The 17,661-nt window shown below is 41.5% G+C and overlaps 1 protein-coding gene across 1 annotated transcript; it reads left to right on the plus strand.

Annotated features, from left to right (window-relative positions):
- Positions 1 to 3,610: 3,610 nt before the first annotated feature.
- LOC129681870 (olfactory receptor 9Q2) lies at positions 3,611 to 4,555 on the plus strand. Its single transcript, XM_055614077.1, has one exon. It carries the CDS (start codon positions 3,611 to 3,613, stop codon positions 4,553 to 4,555), a length of 945 nt encoding a protein of 314 aa, XP_055470052.1.
- Positions 4,556 to 17,661: the final 13,106 nt, after the last annotated feature.

Here is a 17,661-nt window from a genome sequence, read left to right on the forward strand (position 1 = left end):
AACCTTGAAACCTGCCACAGAGGGCCTCTGAAAGCTTCTGCAGTATAGACTGTCAAAGCAGATGCTGAGCCTGATGGCCAACTGATGGGCAGAGTGAATGGAATTTTATGTAAGAAGTGGGAAATAGTAAGAGCTGGAGGGGATGGGAACTCCACAAGGAGAGCAACAGAACAAGATAATTTGAACACAGGGAACTTCCCAGAAAATCATACTCCAACCAAGGACTATTCGTGGAGATGACCTGGAACCCCTGCACAGGTGTAGCCCATGGCAGTTCAGTGTCTAAGTGGGTTACATAGTAATGGGAAGTGGGACTGTCTCTGACATAATCTGATTGGCCTGCTCGTTGATCACTTCCCCCTGAGGGGGGAGCAGCCTTACCAGGCCACAGTAGAGGACAGTGCAGTCACTTTTGATGAGAACTGATAGACTAAGATCAGAAAGAAGAGGAGAACCTCCCCTATCAGCTTTTCTTGGGGAGTGGCATGCATGCAGAAAGGGGAGGGAGGGTGGGATCAGCAGGGGAGGAGGGAGGGGCTTATGGGGGATACAAAATGAATAAAGTGTAATTAATAAAAAATTTTAAAAAAAGAAACATGCTGAGACTCATAGCCAAACTTTGGACAGAGTGCAGGGAATCTTATGGATGAAGGGGGAGATAGAAAGACCTGGGGTGGGGGGACAGGAGCTGCACAAGTAGACCAACAGAACCAAAAAAATATTCTGGGCCCAAGGAGCTTACAGAGACCAATGCTCCAATCATAGACTGTAATTGAGAGGACCTATACCTCTGCTCAGATGTAGACTGAAGTGGGATACCCTAGTAAGGGGAGCAGGTGCTGTCTCTGTCATGGACTCAGTGGCTGGCTCTTTCATCACATCCCCCTGGGGTACCAGCTTTGCCAGGCTACAGAGGAAGAGGATGCAGCCAGTCCTGATGAGACCTGATAGGCTAGGGTTAGATAGTAAGGAAGGAGGACCTCCCCTATCATTGGACTAAAGGAGGAACATAGGGGGAGAAGAGGAAGTGAGGGTGGGACAAGGAGGAGATTAGGGAGGGGCTACAGCCGGGATACAAAAAGGACACAAACTAAATAAATTGTAACAAATAATAAATCAATAAAAAAAGAAAAAATAAACAGCATCATTTTGTGAACAGGTCATAGCTGGCTGGGGTAGCATCAAAGTGGGATATAGGAGACATTAAAAAAATGCATTCCTTTTGGTACAAAGTGGGAAGAAGACAAGTGTAATGGAACCAACTCCATTACACTCTACTGAGAGATGGCAAGACATGCTGTGGGGCTTTGAGAATTTGAAATTAGAAAGGAACTTTCAAAGACATTAGACACCTTGTTAAGAAGTCACAAAATCACCTTCCCTGGAGAGTCACTCTAGGAGCTCATTAAACTAGCATTTTTACAGTAACTGTAAGATGCTTATCAGGCATCTTATATTCAGGGTGGTTGGAATCAGAAACATAGTGACACATGCTGGTCCTCTAAGCCCTGATGTAGCAGGAGTCTGAGACAATCCCAGGAAACCAGGGTGAGGATTATATCATTTGCTCATGCTGAGAGGGAAGAGAGATGTTCCTCGCAGTGAGATTGAGGTATAAAAGACCTTCATCTGATTCACCTCAACCACAATGCTATGACTATTAGAAAATGTTGCATCTTCAGCAAAGGGGAAAGAATCCTTAGCAAAAGAGAATTAAAGATGAAAAGGAAGTGTGGCTTTCCCAAGTCCCTATATGGTGAACTAGATTCAGCAATCACCTGGAATATTAAGCTACAGATAGAAACACCACACCAGGTATCAGCAGAGTTCAGGTAAAAACAGCTCAGTTTATGCATCTAATTCTTTCTTTGTTATCCACCCTTGTAGATCAGCCCAAGTAAGCATTGCCATGGCTTTAGTAGAATTTGTTGTTCTAATCACAAAAATCATTCTGTATAACCCTGTTGTAGAACATTTTCAAAGACTCCCAAATTCATTTATTCAGACTTCCCCATTAGTATTCATCAGTACTAGATTGCAGAAGTTTCTCTTTTATTCACCTTTCAAATATGTATGTTTATTATTAAACTGCCTTTAGTAGAGGCTTTGAGAATAATCAACCATTCCTCACAGAGCTTTGTTAAAAATCTGTAGAAACTTATGTTTGCTCTCTTGGTTGTAAGGCCAATGCCAGTGTGTATGCATATATCTACATGGGGTCTTAATTATCCAGTCAGCGTGAATTAGCACTGCAGCTGTTTGTTATGAATTCATATGGTTAAACTGAAAACAGAAATATTTCTACAAACAGATACCATTGCTGATTAATGGTGATTTTTTTTTTTTTTTGGATCATGCTGTTTTGTTGACAGAATATAAGGTGTTCATTTGGACAGGACTGGCAAAAGAAGTTCTGTAGCTACTCAACTCAATTTTATTAATGGGTATATCACAGGATTCTTTTCAAGGAATTAAAATACAGCACATACTCCTTAAGAAGAAATAATATGTATATTCTAATCTCTTTGATAATCAAATAGATAAAAAAAATCATCAGTGTGGGAAAATTCTCATGTTCTTTATACAAAAATTTTGAGCACTCAAAAGCTCAGAGAGCTTAGAAGCAAAGTTTTACATAAGCTCATTTTGGGGAGTATGTCTTTTTTTAAATAAAAAAGAAAGAAAATTTCTCAATATCTTGCTGTGAGCAGTACATTTATGTATGCTTCATAAATGCAGGTTTACTGACACTTAAAACTCTTGGGATGATAGGGTCTAGGCACCCTGAAACCTCTATATTTCTTCTTCATGAGATTATAATATAATTACAATATTTTCCCTTCCCTTCACTCACTCTAAACCTCACTGACATCTTTGAATTTCATGGCCTCTGGTGTCTAACATCTAATTTTCAAATATTGAAGTCTTATTTTTGTTATTCTTTATCTATATTGTTCTTCTTTGGAAGAAATATATGTATGCATTTTTTTTTCTAGAAGAAAATGTACTTCAAGGATCACCTTTCTGAGTCTTTCACTTTATGCTATCACTTGAAAGACAAACTCGGTTTGAAATGACATCTCATTATGAAGAAAATCCTGCATGCAGGGAGAGCAGTTACTGAAAGTTAAAATGAACTGAGAGGAAACTAACCTGAGATGCTCAGTTAAAAATTTAAACAATCAACTGCATTACTATGTAGTGATTTTAGCTTCCCAGTGTCATTCTGCATCTGTTTAAATCAGCATATCATCTCGTAAGCACATGGGTACATTAGCCACTTCTGACTGAAGGAGAAATTGCGATTCAGAAAGGTTAAGTGCTCCATATAGCATCACGTAGTTAATTGGAGAACAGCTGTACCAGATCTGGATTGTTAGCTCAAGAATCACTTTCTGTTCTTACTCTAATAGACATATCCATCTTGTTTTATCTGAGTGAGTTCTGCATTTCCATTAAGTTTTCCTTAGTCTGCAAACTTTGTTGTAGTCAAAGAACACATATAAAAAAACTTAATTTAAACTCCGTTACTTGAAATGACTTACTCTCCTATCACGAGGTTCTCTTCTTTGCATTTTGTCCTAGCTCTCACAGATAAGCTCGTAGATGGATGGCTGGAAGGAATTACACCTTCGTGACTGAGTTCTTTCTGACTGCATTCACTGAACATCCTGAGTGGGGGCTCCCTCTCTTCCTTTTATTTTTGAGTTTCTACCTCTCTACTCTGCTGGGGAATACAGGAATGATTATCCTGATCCAGAAGAACCGTCAGCTTCAAACCCCAATGTACTTCTTCCTCAGCCACCTTTCCTTTGTGGATATCTGCTACTCCTCTGTTATCATCCCTCAGATGCTAGCTGTGCTGTGGGAACATGGCACAACCATCTCTCAAGTTCGCTGCGCAGCTCAGTTCTTCCTCTTTACCTTCTTTGCTTCCATTGACTGCTACCTCTTGGCAATCATGGCCTATGACCGCTATGTGGCTGTGTGCCAACCATTGCTTTATGTCACCATCATGACGGAGAAGGCTCGGGTAGGTTTGATAACGGGGGCATATGTGGCTGGTTTTTCGAGTGGCTTTGTTCGGACTGTCATGGCTTTCACTCTCTCGTTCTGTGGAAGCAATGAGATCAACTTTATATTCTGTGACCTTCCTCCTCTGTTGAAACACGTATGTGGGGACAGCTACATCCAGGAGGTGGTGATTATAGTCTTTGCCATTTTTGTCATGCCTGCTTGCATTGTGGTGATCTCTGTGTCCTATCTGTTCATCATCGTGGCCATCATGAAGATCCGCTCTTCTGGAGGCCGGGCCAAGACTTTCTCCACGTGCACCTCCCACCTCACGGCCGTAGCTCTCTTCTTTGGTACCCTTATCTTCATGTACCTGAGAGACAATGATGACCAGTCCTCAGAGGGTGACCGAGTTGTTTCTGTGTTCTATACAGTGGTGACCCCATTACTGAATCCAGTCATTTATAGCCTGAGGAACAAAGAGGTAAAAGAAGCCATCATGAAATCTCTGAGAAGATCAAGGATTGCTGGAAGGCCCTAATTAGTATCTTAACAAGCAACATCATTTCTCTGTTTTTTACGTTTGTTTTATTTTTTTTTCTCTCAAATATCACTCATTTTGGAAAGCTTTTCTAGACACAAAAGTGGACTCAAACATCCCACCTCTACTTTCTGACATAGTATCCTATGTACTATTTGTCATCATTTGAAAGGTGAGATGTTTTATAAGTCAGATATTGACTCATATTTCACAACTGGAAAGTAAATGATATAAGAAAAGAACACATTTTTTAATTTCTGTGCTTAAGAAACAAGTCATCTACAAATAAAAGCTATTCTGTGCATATTTATTATATGAATTATTTCCAGGTTTCAATGTTGACCTTTGTTTTACAAATTTCATCAGTCCTTAGGGTTTTTTGTTTTGTTTTGTTTTGTTTTTCAAATTTATTTTTTTATTTAATTTTATTTTTTTCTTATCAGTTACATTTTATTAACTCTGTACCCCAGCCGTGTCCCACTCCCTCATTCCCTCCCAATCCCACCCTCCCTCCCTCATCTCCACCGTGCCCCTTTCCAAGTCCACTGATCGGGGGGACCTCCTCCCCATTCACCCAATCCTGTTTTATCAGGTATCTTCAGGACTGGCTGCGAAGCCCTCCTCTGTGGCCTAACAGGACTGCTTCTCCCTTGGGGGGTGGGGAGGTCAAAGAGCCAGTCATTGAGTTCCTGCTAGAAATAGTCCTTGTTCCCCTCACTATGGGAAACCAATTGGTTACTGAGCTATCACAGGCTACATCTGAGCAGAGGTTCTAGGTTATATTCATACATGGTCCTTGGTTGAATGACAGTCTCTGAGAAGACCCTGTGCCCAGATATATTTGGTCCTTGTGGAGCTCCTATCCTTTCCCCATCAGACTAACTCTCCTTCTTTCTTATGATGCCCTGTACTCTGCCAAAGGTTTGGTCATGAGTCTTTGCTTTGAAAACACTGCTAGTTAGAGTCTTTCAGATGCGCTCAGTAGACTCCTGTCATACGTTCAATGTGCATCCCATCTGTCTTTCTAAACGAGGATTGATCATCTTACCCCATGTCTGCTCTCTTGATTATCTTTTTTAGGTGTATAGATTTCATTATGTTTATCACATCTTATAGGTCTATATAAGTGAGTATATACCGTTGTTTGTCTTTCTCCTTCTGGGATATTTCACTCAGAATGATCTTTTCTAGGTCCGACCATTTGCTTGCAAATTTCATGATTTCCTCCTTTTTGATTGCTGAGAAGTATTCCATTGTGTAAAAATACCACAATTTCTGTACCCATTCCTCCGTTGATGGACATCTGGGTTGTTTCCAGGTTCTAGCTATTATGAATAAAGCTGCTATAAACATGGTTGAGCAAATATCCCTTTTGTGTACTTGAGCAAAATTTGGGTATATACCTAGTAGTGGTATAGCTGGGTCTTGAGGAAGCACTATTCCTAATTGTCTTAGAAAGCGCCAGATTGATTTCCAGAGTGGTTGTACAAGTTTACATTCCCACCAGCAGTGGATTAGGGTTCCCCTTTCTCCACATCCTCTCCAGCATGTGTTGTCACTTGAGTTTTTCATCTTGGCCATTCTGATGGGTGTAAAGTGAAATCTCAGGGTCGTTTTGATTTGCATTTCCCTAATGGCTAATGAGGTTGAGCATTTATTTAAGTGTTTCTCTGCCATTCCATATTCCTCTATAGAGAATTCTCTGTTTAGCTCTGTTCCCCATTTTTTAATTGGATTACTTGGTATGCTGCTTTTCAGCTTCTTTAGTTCTTTGTATATACTGGATATTACTCCTCTGTCAGATAAAGGGTTAGTGTAGATTTTTTTCCCAATCTGTAGGCAGTCGTTTTGTTTTGATGAGGGTGTCCTTTGCTTTACAGAAGCTTTTCAGTTTCATGAGGTCCCATTTATTGATTGTTGCTCTTAGAGCCTGTGCTGTTTGTGTTCTGTTCAGGAAGTTGTCTCCTGTGCCAATGAGTTCTAGGCTGTTCCCCACTTTTTCTTCTAACAGATTTAGAATATCTGGTTTTATGTTGAGGTCTTTGATCCACTTGGACTTCAGTTTTGTGCAGGGTGATAAATATGGATCTATTTTCATTTTTCTGCATGTAGACATCCAGTTGGTCCAGCACCATTTGTTGAAGATGCTGTCTTTTTTCCATTGAATGGTTTTGGCTTCTTTGTCAAAAATCGAGTATTCATAGGTGTGTGGGTTTATTTCTGGGTCTTCTATGCGGTTCCATTGATCCTCCTTTCTGTTTTTTGCCAATACCATGCAGTTTTTATTACTATTGCTCTGTACAACTTGAGATTCTGGGATGGAGATACCTCCAGATGATCTGTTGTTGTACAGAATTGTTTTGGAGATTCTGGGTTTTTTGTTTCTCCATATGAAGCTGAGAATCTTTTTTTCAAGGTCTGTAAAGAATTGAGTTGGTATTTTGATGGGAATTGCATTGAATCTGTAGATTGCTTTTGGCAGGATGGCCATTTTCACAATGTTAATCCTACCAATCCATGAGCACGGGAGATCTTTCCATCTTCTGAGATCTTCTTCAATTTCTTTCTTCAGAGACTTGAAGTTTTTCTCAAACAGGTCTTTCACTTGCCTGGTTAGTGTCACCCCAAGGTACTTTATGTTATTAGTGGCTATTGTGAAGGGTGTTGTTTCCCTAATTTCATTCTCGGCCCTTTTGTCTTTGGTATACAGGAGGGCTTCTGATTTTTTTGAGTTGATTTTGTATCCTGCCACTTTGCTGAAGGTGTTTATCAGCTGGAGGAGTTCTCTGGTTGAATTTTTGGGGTTGATCATGTATACTATCATATCATCTGCAAATAGAGACACTTTGACCTCTTCCTTTCTGAATTGTATCCCCTTGATCTCCTTTAGTTGTCTTATTGCTCTGGCTAGGACTTCAAGTACTATGTTGAAGAGGTATGGAGAGAGTGGGCAGCCTTGTCTTGTCCCTGATTTTAGTGGGATTGATTTAAGTTTCTCTCCATTGAGTTTGATGTTGGCTATAGGCTTGCTGTATATTGCCTTTACTATGTTTAGATATGTGCCTTGTATTCCTGATCTCTCTAAGACTTTAAACATGAATGGGTGTTGGACTTTGTCAAATGCTTTTTCAGTGTCTAAGGGGATGATCATGTGGTTTTTCTCCTTCAGTTTGTTTATGTGGTGGATTACATTGATGGATTTCCATATGTTGAACCACCCTTGCATGCCTGGGATGAAGCCTACTTGGTCGTGGTGGATGATATCTTTGATGTGTTCTTGGATTCGGTTTGCAAGTATTTTTTTTTAAGTATTACAAATCACACTCCCATTCATCCCTAGGTAATCCATGCCTCCCAAAACCTGGATCTTCCCTGCCCTTCTGTCATTTCAAGCCCTCCTCATTCCAAGGTCAACTCAGTGCCTTTTTAGGTATGTTGCATCTAGAACTCTCTGTAAGCCCACTGCATCTCAGACCCTCAGTAGGCCAAAGAAATCCTCTTCTCTTTCATTGCTACACATTACAGGTATCTTTACAGACCTGATGAATCTTACCCCACTGGCACCCTGGGACTTCATGGTATTTGTGCCAAGCAGAAACACTACGGCCCATGTGAAACTCCCTGGCATTTCACTCTGTCTTTCTCCATGGGTCATGTGAAACCCTTGGCAGGTATAAGACATCCTTGCCACCCTTCAAGCTTCTGTGCCCTAACTCACCTGCCACTTCAGAATATCTGAGCCACCCTCCAGCACCAGTACATTACTGCCTCATTCTAGAACTGGTGTAGAATTGTCCTGCTGAATCTTTTTATTTTCTGATCATTTTTTCCTTATTTATTTATTTATTTATTTATTTATTTATTTATTTATTTATTTATTTATTTATTCATTTATTTATTTAACTTTTATTAATTACACCTTATTCATTTTGTATCCCCCCATAAACCCCTCCCTCCTCCCTTCCCGGTTCCACCCTCCCCCCTCCTTTCTGCATGCATGCCCCTCCCCATGTCCACTGATTGGGGAGGTCCTCCTCTACTTCTTTCTGATCTATCAGTTCTCATCAGAAGTGGCTGCATTGTCAGGGTTCTAGGTTATCTCCATGAATAGTACTTGGTTGGAGTATGAGTCTCTGGGAAGTTCCCTGTGTTCAAAGTTTCTTGTTCTGTTGTTCTCCTTGTGGAGTTCCTGTACTCTCCAGCTCTTACTATTTCCCACTTCTTACATAAAATTCCATTCACTCTGCCCAACAGTTGGCCATCAGGCTCAGCATCTGCTTTGACAGTCTGCATGGCAGAGGCTTTCAGAGGCCCTCTGTGGCTGGTTCAGAGGTTGTTTCCTGTTTTCTTCTTCTGGCTTTCAGAGGCCATCTGTAGCAGGTTCCTAGGTTGTTTCCTGTTTACTTTTTCTTCTGATGTCCATCCTCTTTGCCTTTCAGGATGGGGATTGAACATTTTAGTTAGGGTCCTCTCTTTTGCTTAGTATGTTTAGATGTACAGATTTTAGTGGGTTTATTCTATGTTGTATGTTTATATGAGTGAGTATATACTGTGTGTGTCTTTTTGCTTCTGGGACAACTCACTCAGGAGATTTGCAAGTATTTTATTGAGTATTTTTGCATCAATGTTCATAAGAGAGATTGGTCTGAAGTTTTCTTTTTTTGTTGGGTCTTTGTGTGGTTTAGGTATCAGGGTGACTGTCACTTCATAGAATGAGTTTGGTAATGTACCTTCTGTTTCTATTTTGTGGAATAGTTTGAGAATTGATGTTAGCACTTCTTTGAAGGTCTGGTAGAATTCCAAGCTGAAACCATCTGGCCCAGGGCTTTTTTTGGCGGAGAGACTGTGAATGACTGCTTCAATTTCCTTGGGGGATATAGGGCTATTCAGTCTTTCTACCTGATCTTGACTTAATGTTGGAAGATGGAATCTATCAAGAAAATTGTCCATTTCATTTAGGTTTTCAAATTTTGTGGCATATAGGCTTTTGTAGTATGACCTAATGATTGTTTGAATTTTCTCAGTGTCTGTAGTTATGTCACCCTTTTCATTTCTTATTTTGTTGATTTGGATAGATTCTCTCTGCTTTTCAGTTAGTTTGGCTAAGGGTTTGTCTATCTTGTTGATTTTCTCAAAGAACCAACTTTTTGTTTCATTGATTCTTTGAATAGCTTTATTTGTTTCTAATTGATTGATTTTAGTTCTGAGTTTGATTATTTCCAGCTGTCTGCTCCTCTTGGGTGTATCTGCTTCTTTTTTTTTTTCTAAAGTTTTCAGTTGGGCCATTAAGTTGTTTGTATGTGATGTTACGAATTTCTTCTTGCAGGCACTTAGTGCTACAAATTTTCCTCTGAGCACTGCTTTCAATGTGTCCCATAAATTTGGGTATGTTGTGCCTTCATTTTCATTGAATTCTATGAAGTCTTTAATTTCTTTCTTTATTTCTTCCTTAACCCACCTGTCATTGAGTAAGAAGTTGTTCAGTTTCCATGTGCGTGTCGGCTTTTTGTTATTTCTGTTTTTGTTGAGGTCCAGCTTTAGACCATGGTTGTCAGATAGAATACAAGGGATTATTTCAATCTTTTTGTATCTGATGAGGCTTGCTTTATGACCAACTATATGGTCTATTTTGGAGAAGGTTCCATGTGGTGCTGAAAAGAAGGTACACTCTTTTGAGTTTGGATGAAAAGATCTGTAGACATCTATTAGTTCCATTGATTTAGGGATTCTGTAAGTGTTTTTATTTCCCTATTTGTTTTCTGTTTAGTTGATCTGTCCCTTGGTGAGAGTGGAGTGTTGAAGTCTCCCACTATTAGGGTTTTAGGATCAATGTGTGATTTAAGCTTTAATATTGTTTCATTTACGAATGTAGGTGCTCTTGTATGTGGGGCATAGGTACTATGTAGATATTGTTTAAATTTGGTTTTGTCATGGAACATTTTGAATTCTCCGTCTATGTTGATTGAAAGTTTTGCTGGTTATAGTAGTCTGGGTTGGAATCTGTGGTCCCTTAAGGACTGTATGATTTCTGTCTAGGCCCTTCTGGCTTTCATAGTTTCTGTTGAGAAATCTGGTGTGATTCTTATAGGTCTACCTTCATATGTTACTTGGCTTTTTCCCTTGCTGCTTTTAGAATTTTTTCTTTGTTCTGTAGGTTCAGTGTTTTGACTATGATGTGATGTGAAGAATTTCTTTTCTGGTCTAGTCTACTTGGTGTTCTGTAGGCCTCTTGTATGTTTATGACCATCTCCTTCTTTAAGTTGGGAAAGTTTTCTTTTATAATTTTCTTGAATATATTTTCCGGACCTTTGAGCCTGATGTCTTCTTTTTCTCCTACTCCTATTTTTCTTAGATTTTGTCTTTTCATGGTCTCCTTGATTTCTTGGATGTTATATGTTTGGAACTTTTCTGATTTTATTTTTTCTTTGAGAGACGTGTCAATTTCCGCAAGTGTATCTTCGGCTCCTGAGATTCTTTCTTCCAGCTCTTGTATTCTCTTGGTGATGCTTACCTTTGTAGTTCCCGATCTTTTCTCTATGCTCTCCAGCTCCTGGTTTTTCTCTATTTGTGTTTTCTTCATTGATTCTAATTCTGTTTTCATGTCTTGCACCATTTCCTTCATATGTTTGAATGTGGAGTCCTGCTTTTCAATGACAGCTTCTATTTTTTTTGTACATTTCCTCTCTATGAATCACTAATTGTGCCTCTACTTCTTTGGCTATAATTGCCTGTATTTCTATGAGAGCTTTGTTTATTTCTTCTTTATTTGCCTTTATTTGTGTGGCCATTTCTTTGAGAGCTTTGTGCATTTCTTCTTTGTTTGCCTCAGTTTTCGTGGTCATTTCTCTGAGAGCTCCATTTGTTTCCTCTTATTTCGTTTTGATTTCTTTGGCTATTTTTCTGAGGGCTTTGTTCATTTCATCTTTATGGGCCTCTAATAACTTGAGAAACATAGTTTTGAGGTTGTTTTCTTGTATATCTAGTGAATTGAAGTGTCCATTGTTTTGTGGGGTTGCTGGTGAGGTCATTATGTCCTGGTTTTTGTTGGGAGTGTTCTTACGTCTGCCTCTAGCCATCTGGTTATTTATAACCCTCACTGTTTGTTCCTCGAGTTTGTAGTTTGGGCTATGATCGTTTCTGTTTTCTGGACTGTTTTTTTCAGGAAGATGAGAGAGGTTCACTGGTTTGGGAGTATGCGTTGTGGTTTCAGTTTTGCCTAAGTAAGGAATGTGACGCTGGTGCTATTCGCATGCACTTTTAGCGGGCGCAGTGTGCATGCACAGATTCTTTGCCTATTGCAGTGTCCTCCAGGCCACTATTATGCAGTTCTGTCTGAGATCCAGGGATTGTTTGCCTGGATTACACTGGTGGACCCACAAGGAAGAAGCTTCAACGTTGGGGTCGCTATCCCAAGAATCCCTATGATGCCCACACTAGGGGTGTGGGTGGCAGGGATCTCATCTGGTTGCTTCTGTGGAGAGGCCCTGGGTCTGGGGCAAACTCTCCCTAGAAGGCTCACTCACTTTCTTGCAGGACCAGTTGGAATGTACAGGGGTTCCCCTTGCTCTCTATTCTCTGATTTGGTCCTTCTGCGAAAAAATGCGTGGGTAGGTTAACAGTCAGCTCTGTGACACTGTGGCCACAGGACTCGGTGTCCACCTCTCCTGTGTGCTGCCTCTCTGTCCTTTCCCTCTGCCAGGAGGGATTATGTTGACTGGTCCCAGGTTAGCATGGGAAAGAGTTAGGTTGAGTGTTCTCAATTCCAGATCCCGGGCCCAGATCTCCCTGCCAGAAGCAGCCTGGTGATAGAACCTATGTTTGCTGGTCCCAAGAGAGTACCAGGTAGGGTTGAGTGTCCTCAGATCCAGAGCTTGGGTTTCTCTGCTAGGGGCCGCTGTGTGAGCTGGAGAGAGGGTGCTGTGTCCTGTGGCAGGCTGCCTCTCTGTCCTTCCCCTCTGACCTTCCCCTCCGCTAGGGCAAGCTTATGGAGGTGCTCTCAGGGGAGTGCCAGCAGGGGTTGAGACTTCTCAGTCTCGATCCTGAGCCGGGGATTCTCTGCCAGGGCCCGGGGGTGGGGGGATGGCGCCGGTGATAGGACTTGGTGCTAGACCTTATTGTGCTGGACCCAGGAGAATCTCAGGACGTGTAGAATGACCACAGTCCTAGATACCGAGCTGTAGTTTGTTCGCTAGAAGCAGCCGGCAGCACTTGAGTTCCCACATTGTGAAACCACTGTGTGCCTCTCTATCCCTCAGCTCAGCCTAGGCAGGGTTATGGCGGCATTTGGTGGAGTGCCCAAAAGGATTGGGTTTTCTCAGCCCTGATCTCGGGTTGGGGTACAGACAATCTGGTCTGTGGCAGATTCTGCTGGATGTCTCCTGCCTCCTCCGAAGAGGGAGTAGGGATTTTGAGCCGGACGCGTAGCTGCTCTCTGTGCATGGCGAGAGCTCAGTTGTGATGGCGGAGGGTACCCGCGGTCAGCGAGACCTTCCAGGGAAAGACTGGGTGACCGGTGACCAGTCTCGAAACTTTCCTTCCCCGTGGGGTTTTCTTGGGACTGGGACTCTCAGTCTCTGGCACCCTTGTGCCCACTGATCAGCCTGGGAAAGTGATCGGGACAAGCAGGCTTGCGGCACCAGCCTGGAGACCCAAAGCCCGCGTTAGCCGGGATCTCTTCCAGGTTCTGGCTGGGCAGCCGAGAGTGGACCCGACCGATTCCCACACCGTGAGAGCCTCCCCTCACCTGGGAAACAGGATTGCTGTAGTTTTAGAGCCCAGAGTTCAGTCTCCTGGTTGCTGCACGGAGAGTGTTGTCCCGCTTCTCAGACACAGTGTTCTCCTGGCGCCGCCATCTTGGCCCCCTCAGTCCTTAGTTTCTTAACAACTAAGTGGAATAACTCATTTGATATGATTATATATTTTTTAAAGATTTGTTGTGTATAGTGTTCTGTACAGCTGCATGTACACCTGCAGGCCAGAAGAGGACACCAGATCTCATTATAGATGATTATGAGCCACCATGTGGTTGCTGGGAATTGAACTCAGGACCGTTAGAAGAGCAGCCAGTGCTCTTAACCTCTGAGCCATCTCTCCAGCCCATGATTATATTTTTGAGGTTCCAATATATGATTGGGAAGGCACTATGGCTAACTCTTTCACTAGTATTTACTGAACTCAGATTTTTTGGTACAATAAGTACATGATGGGTAGGCAAAAATATCTGGAAAATAATCCTGAAACAATCTAGAAATACAAAATTTTTTTGCTTGTTTCAGAGGAATTCCCACAGTCTATAAGTAAGAATTTTTTGTATTGTTCATTATTATTAGTTACATTTTATTAACTCTGTATACCAGCTGTATCCCGCTCCCTTATTTCCTCCCAATCCCACCCTCCCTCCCTCAGCTTCTCCCTGCCCCTTTCCAAGTCCACTGATTGGGGAGGACCTCCTTCCCTTTCGTCTGACCCTGTTTTATCAGGTATCTTCAGGACTGGCTGCAAAGTCCTCCTCTGTGGTTCTTTGCTTCTTGGTGCTGTGGCATTGGAATTATCACAGTGAAAGTAATGTAGTAGCAGTAACTAATGATTTACTAAACATTATAAATTTCCAGGAATTGCAAAGGTTTTTTATAGGAGTTTTTTGGGTTAAGATTTTAGCTGTCTTTATGAGGTGTGGTTTAGTATTACTACTCTTTATGTAAAATTATGTATGATATATATATATATATTATATATATAATTATATATAATGTGTCTTATGTACATCACTTTACACACACACACACACACACACACACACACACACACACGTCACTTAAGTGATTTATCCACGTCAGGGCAAGTGGAAGAGTAGAACTTCCAGAGAGCCAGATGTTGAGATCTTTTTTCCCCAGTTATTTATTTATTTAATCACTTTACAGCCTGATCCCAGACCCCTCCATCCACTCTTTCCAGTCATACCCTCACACCCTTCTTTTCTCCTCAGAGAAAGGGAAGCCCCAAGTAGAAACCCACCTGCCCTGGCACCTCAAGTCACAGCAAGACTAGTCACCTTCTCTCTCACTGAAGCCAGATAGAGAAAGTAGCCCAGATAGAGGAAGTAACCCAGATAGAGGAAGTAGCCCAGATAGAGGAAGTAGCCCAGATAGAGGAAAGGGATCCAAAGGCAGGCAGCAGAGTCAGAGACAGCCCCTACTCCCACTGTGATGACCAAGCTGCACATGTGTTACATTTGTGTAGGGGTTCTAGTTCAAGCCAAGCATGCTCTTTGGTTGGTGGTTCAGTCTCTGTGACCTGCCATGAGCCCAGGTTAGTTTACTCTGTATGTCTTTTGGTTGTATCCTTGACTCCTATGGCTCCCCAATCTTTCCTCCCATTCTTCCACAAAAATTCCAAAGCTTGGCCTACTGTTTTTATTATTATTAATAATTAAAATTTATTCACTTTGTATCCCAGCTGTAACCCCCTCCCTCATCTGCTCCCTGACCCACCCTCCCTCTCTCTGTCCCATTAGGGGAGATCCTCCTCCCTTACTACCTGACCCTTGCCTATCAGGTCTCATCAGGACTGTCTGGATCCACTTTCTCTGTGGCCTAGAAAAGCCACCTCAGCAGGGGGAGGTGATTAAAAAGCAGGCAACAAAGTTCATGCCAGTGACTGCCCTTGCTCTCCTTACTAGGGAATCTCACATGAAGACTGAGCTGCCAGGGGCTACATCTGAGCAGAGAATCTAGGTCCTCTACATGCATGGTCCTTGGTTGATATATCAGACTCTGAAGCCCCTTACCCATGCCCAGGTATTTTGGTTCTATTGATCTCCTTGTAGAGCTCCTGTCCCATCCAGGTCTTTCTATTTCCCTTTTTTCCATAAGATCTAGGTACTCTGCCCAAAGTTTGGCTATGAGTCTCAGTATCTACTTCAATACCCTCCTGGGGAGAGTCTCTCAGAGGCCCTCTGTGGAAGGCTTCTGTCTTGTTCCCTGTTTTTTCCTACTTCTGATGTCTATCCTGTTTGTTCTTCTGAATGAGGATTAAACCTCTTCCCCAGGGTCCTCCTTGTTGTTAACTTCTTTAGGACTATAGATTTTAGTATGTTTGTCCTATATTATATGGTTAATATCCACTTATAAGTGAATATATACCATGGGTGTCTTTCTGCTTCTGGGTTACCTTACTCAAGATGATCTTTTCTAGTTACATCCATTTGCCTGCAAATTTCATGATTTCCTTGTTTTTAATTGCTGAGTAGTATTCCATTGTGTAAATGTACCACAATTTCTGTATCCATTCTTCAATTGAGGGGCATCTAGGTTATTTCCAGATTCTGGCTGTTATGAAGAAAGATGCTATGAATATAGTTGAGCAAATGTCCTTGTTGTATGGTTGAGCATCTTTTGTATATATGTCCAGCAGTGGTGTAGCTAGATCTTGATGTAGAACAAAATGAAAGCCTACAGACTGGGAAAAGATCTTCACCAACCCTATATCTGACAGGGCGAATATCCAGAATATATAAACAACTCATGAAGTTAAACACCAACAAACCGAGTAATACAATTAAAAAATGGGTTACCAAGCTAGACAGAATTCTCAACAGAAGAATATTGAATGGCAGAAAAATACTTAAAGAAATGCTCAATAGCCTTAGTCATCAGGATAATGCAAATCAAAATGACCCTGAGATTCCACCTTATACCCATTAGAATGGCCAAGATAAAAAACTCCGGGGATGACACATGCTGGAGAGTTTGTGGAGAAAGGGAAACCCTCCGTCATTGCTGGTGGGAATGTAGACATGTACAGTCACTTTGGAAATCAATCCGGTGCTTTCTCAGAAAATTTGCCTACTGTTTGGCTGTTAATCTCCATATTTGTTTCTATTAGTTGCTGGATTAAGCCTCTCACAATACTGCTATGCCAGACATCTGTCTTCCCTGTAAGAAACGTAGGGATGAAGATGGAGCAGAGATTGAGGGAATGGCAAACAAATGACTGGCCCAACTTGAGAGCCAACTCCTGACACTATTAGTGATACTCTGCTATGCTTTCAGACAGGAGCCTAGCATACCTGTCTTCTGAGAGGCTTCATCCAGCAGCTGATGGAAACAGGATAAAGGTTCTAATCTGGATGTTCCTGGTGCATCAGGCCTGGGGTGGTGGCCCAATAGTAGTGCTGGATATTCCTGGAGCCCTGCAGGTCTCCTCAGAAATGCTGGCTGTGAGGTTCAGAGGACAGTATGAAGCTCCCAGAGGTCAAGCTATTAATTGTTGTTTCTATTTTCTGTAGCTATGGTCTATTGCCACACTTAAATCACACAGCCTAGAATTTATTGTTATTTTATTTTTCTTTCCTCCATTTTATCTGGTGAGGAAAGCTGTAAGTTTAACCTGTGGCCATAGAAGACAGTCAATAGCACTTATTTTTATAGCCCACAAAAGCTCATATTTCATTGTGTGTATGTTGTGTATATGTGTGTGTGTGTATGTGTGAGTTTGTGTGTGAAAGGGAGAAGGTCATATGTCCACAAATATAAAGAAAGAGCAGCTTCCAGTCGTTAAGAACTTTCACAGTAAGGACGTATGTCAAGTATTTTGTGAGAGTGTGTGGTGAATATGCTTCAGGAAGAATGAGGGGAAAATTGCACTTATGACAGACATAGAGTCCCTGCATCAGCTTTTGCTCCTGCCTTTACACAGATTAATTAAACACTGTGGACTGAGGTGCAAGGACCTCACAGGATGCATCCTATGCAAATATGCCATGACTATATCATCTTCTGTAGTCATTGTATTTTGAGCACTTTCCCAGGCCAAGTATGATTGTATGTATGTATGTTTGTGCGTATGTATGCATATGTGTTTATATCATTTAGCCATGAAACAATTTGGAACCAATGGAGAATGGGAAAGTACTAAGTTCTGACAGTCTTAGTATGCAATTATAGTGATTATCCCTTCTCCTAACCACAGTCAATAATAATTGGCAGATGAATCAGTGTGACTCTTTATTTTGGAATAATTTGAGACAGTTTCAATTTCATTTGAGACAGTTTCAATTTCATAAATGTGACATAAATGTGAAGTTATGGGATTTACCTGGCTTCCCT

Source organism: Psammomys obesus, unplaced genomic scaffold (assembly GCF_907164565.1).
Source record: "Psammomys obesus unplaced genomic scaffold, mPsaObe1.curated_primary_1811, whole genome shotgun sequence".
NCBI lineage: Eukaryota > Metazoa > Chordata > Mammalia > Rodentia > Muridae > Psammomys > Psammomys obesus.